General features: G+C 35.5%; 1 protein-coding gene across 1 annotated transcript; it reads right to left on the bottom strand.

Annotated features, from left to right (window-relative positions):
* Positions 1–309: 309 nt before the first annotated feature.
* Positions 310–1,315, bottom strand: LOC8258420 (protein DMP6). Its single transcript, XM_002509379.3, has one exon. The coding sequence runs from the start codon at positions 1,178–1,180 to the stop codon at positions 503–505; it is 678 nt and encodes a 225-aa protein (XP_002509425.2). The 5' UTR covers positions 1,181–1,315; the 3' UTR covers positions 310–502.
* Between the last annotated feature and the right edge of the window lie 1,087 nt (positions 1,316–2,402).

Genomic DNA, 2,402 nt, shown 5'->3' with positions numbered 1-2,402 from the left:
TATTAAAATTTAAAAGAATTTTAATGTAACAAAAGAATGTCAGAACTATATCATATATTAGACCAAAACCTCAAAATGTAAATAATATTTAATCATTCTTATAAATAGAAAAATTTATAATTTTTAATAATGGATGGTTAATGATAATAAAAAAAATAATCAATACAAATATAATTCTTAATAAATAGATATTATATATCACTATGCAATTAGCTTGATATATGAATAACACATGATAGACCGATAATTTTTCTATAGAGGAAGCGTGAATAAATCAATTTGAATTGGTGAACCTGAATATTCTATCCGTTGAGAAGGCGAAAAGAAAAGGATTTTTCTTCCAATTGTTGTATTATAATAATAGCAATAACGGCCACAGACGATTTCGCAGGAACAAACATTCGTATGTTGTATTAAAAGAGAAAAGAATGATGTAATTTATACAAGTGAACAAGAAAAGAAACCATGATCACTTAGAAAGAACACACAAAAAGAGAAAGTGTCAAATAGCAGAAATAGGGAAGCCAATTCCATGGCGCTGAGTGGGAAACACAACAAACAACATACTGCAAATCATACCAATTCCAACCGGCAACGTCGTAAGCAGCTCTTGTGTCTCAGCTGATGGTGTTGGATAGAAACAAGCCACGACATTCTGATCAAACAATGCAATAGCCGAAAATACAAGAATTGACATAATTGCGTGCATGAAATCTATAAATTTTAGCCTGTACTTTGTAGCAATTTCAGGTGAAATAGTTGTTGACCCATCAATAATCCATAATCCATGAACCGTAGCAAACCCATAAGAGACATTCCCATTCTCGTCTCTGACGCTATCTGTAAAGCTTGACAGGAAACATGATAGTCCGCAGAGGGATACTAATCCGGCTGTCATGAACCTGCTAACTGGGTCGCAGTTGCCTTGATTTGAGAAAATGGGTGACAGAAGTTGGAATGCAAGAACTGTTCCAGTAGGTAACAGATTGGCTAAATGGGCCGTGCTTTTAAATGTCTGACTAATTGCTTTCTGTATCAGGTTTTTCTCTTCGGTGTTAGGAATAGGGAAATCTCGAAGAAGAGGCAGCTTTTCGTTCCCGTTTTCGGCTACTTTAATCTCCATTAGCTGTGAACTTTCTGTTGTCTTCCTGCAACGAGTGTTTTTGGATTGCGTTAACATGTATGCTTGTTTTGAGGTGTATCTATAGAACTTAAAGTAGAGAAAGAATGGGATTTGAGTGAAGCTAAAGGAATGGTGGCTAGTGATATCTTGCAAGAAATAGAAATCAACATTTTTCGGAAGGAGGTTAAATTTTACCAGAATTTCATGAAGTAAAGATATTAGATATGGTTCCACATTTAGTAAAATTAGTTACAGAGAAGTAGTTCATTAGAAAGCCTTTCCTCGTTCAATTCCAAGAGTGTCCACTAAACTTGCTTTTCTGATAAGTGGACTTGTCTTTTATCTGAAGTTGAACGCTGGAAAATTACAGAATTGAGAACCTGTAGAACAAGTTTCGGTAATTGTGGTTGAAAACCGTAATTGCAGAGATTGTGTAAAGGGTGTCTTTAAGGGATCAAATTAGGCTACTTTATTTTAAAGCGAAGGCACTGGACAGATCAAGCTTAACTATGTATACCTTGCACGCATTAACTTCATGAACCATGAGACTTTCATGATAGCATAGGATATACAAGTAATTAATCAGAAATACAATTTTGTGCCAAAAACAGATGTCACTCATCCAGGCTATCCTTTTTATATGTTTGATGATCTTAAACCAGCTTCTATAGCAGCAAATTTGCCGGTGGGTTTACTGTTGCTGCCTGCAGAATCCATTCTAATTGGGACCTTTTTTGGGCCTAGACTTAAGATCCAAGTACTGCACCGGAAGAATGAGCCAGAAGGCCCATAGTCCATAGCCTATTACATGATCCGCAATCCATAGCTAAAAAGTCCAAGACAAACCGATGCACGACAACAGATGCAGAAAACATGACCTATACTGGAACCCACATTCGAGGCAGTCACGAACCATGTCGGGGCAGAGCACACCGTAGCTCATATCCATGTCTCAAAAAAATCAATGTAAAAACACAAAACAATTGCTCTTTTTAAGGCATTTTCATACACATTTCGATTAGTACTATTATGATCATCTTTTAGCTCATTTTCCTATCCTGCTAGTCCACTTGCTTACTAAATTAAGTTTCCAAGCGTAATAAAATAATTTGATTAATTAATTAGCAGGGTAAGTTGGCCCTTCCTATGCTATTTTGTTCAATTCTAGATGATGTTTTCTAAAATTTGTCTTGTTCAAGCAAATCAAACAAATGCACACTACTAAGTTTAATAATCCCAAGACATGGAAGGTGCTAGGCATCAAAATATTATTCTTTTT

The sequence above is a fragment of the Ricinus communis genome, chromosome 5, assembly GCF_019578655.1.
Source record: "Ricinus communis isolate WT05 ecotype wild-type chromosome 5, ASM1957865v1, whole genome shotgun sequence".
In the NCBI taxonomy this organism is placed as follows: Eukaryota; Viridiplantae; Streptophyta; class Magnoliopsida; order Malpighiales; family Euphorbiaceae; genus Ricinus; species Ricinus communis.
This window is presented reverse-complemented; position numbering and strand designations above follow the sequence as displayed.

Excerpts from the sequence above, each read along its gene's own strand:
- LOC8258420 (XM_002509379.3), bottom strand. The coding sequence starts at position 1,180 with ATGTTAACGCAATCCAAAAACACTCGTTGCAGGAAGACAACAGAAAGT.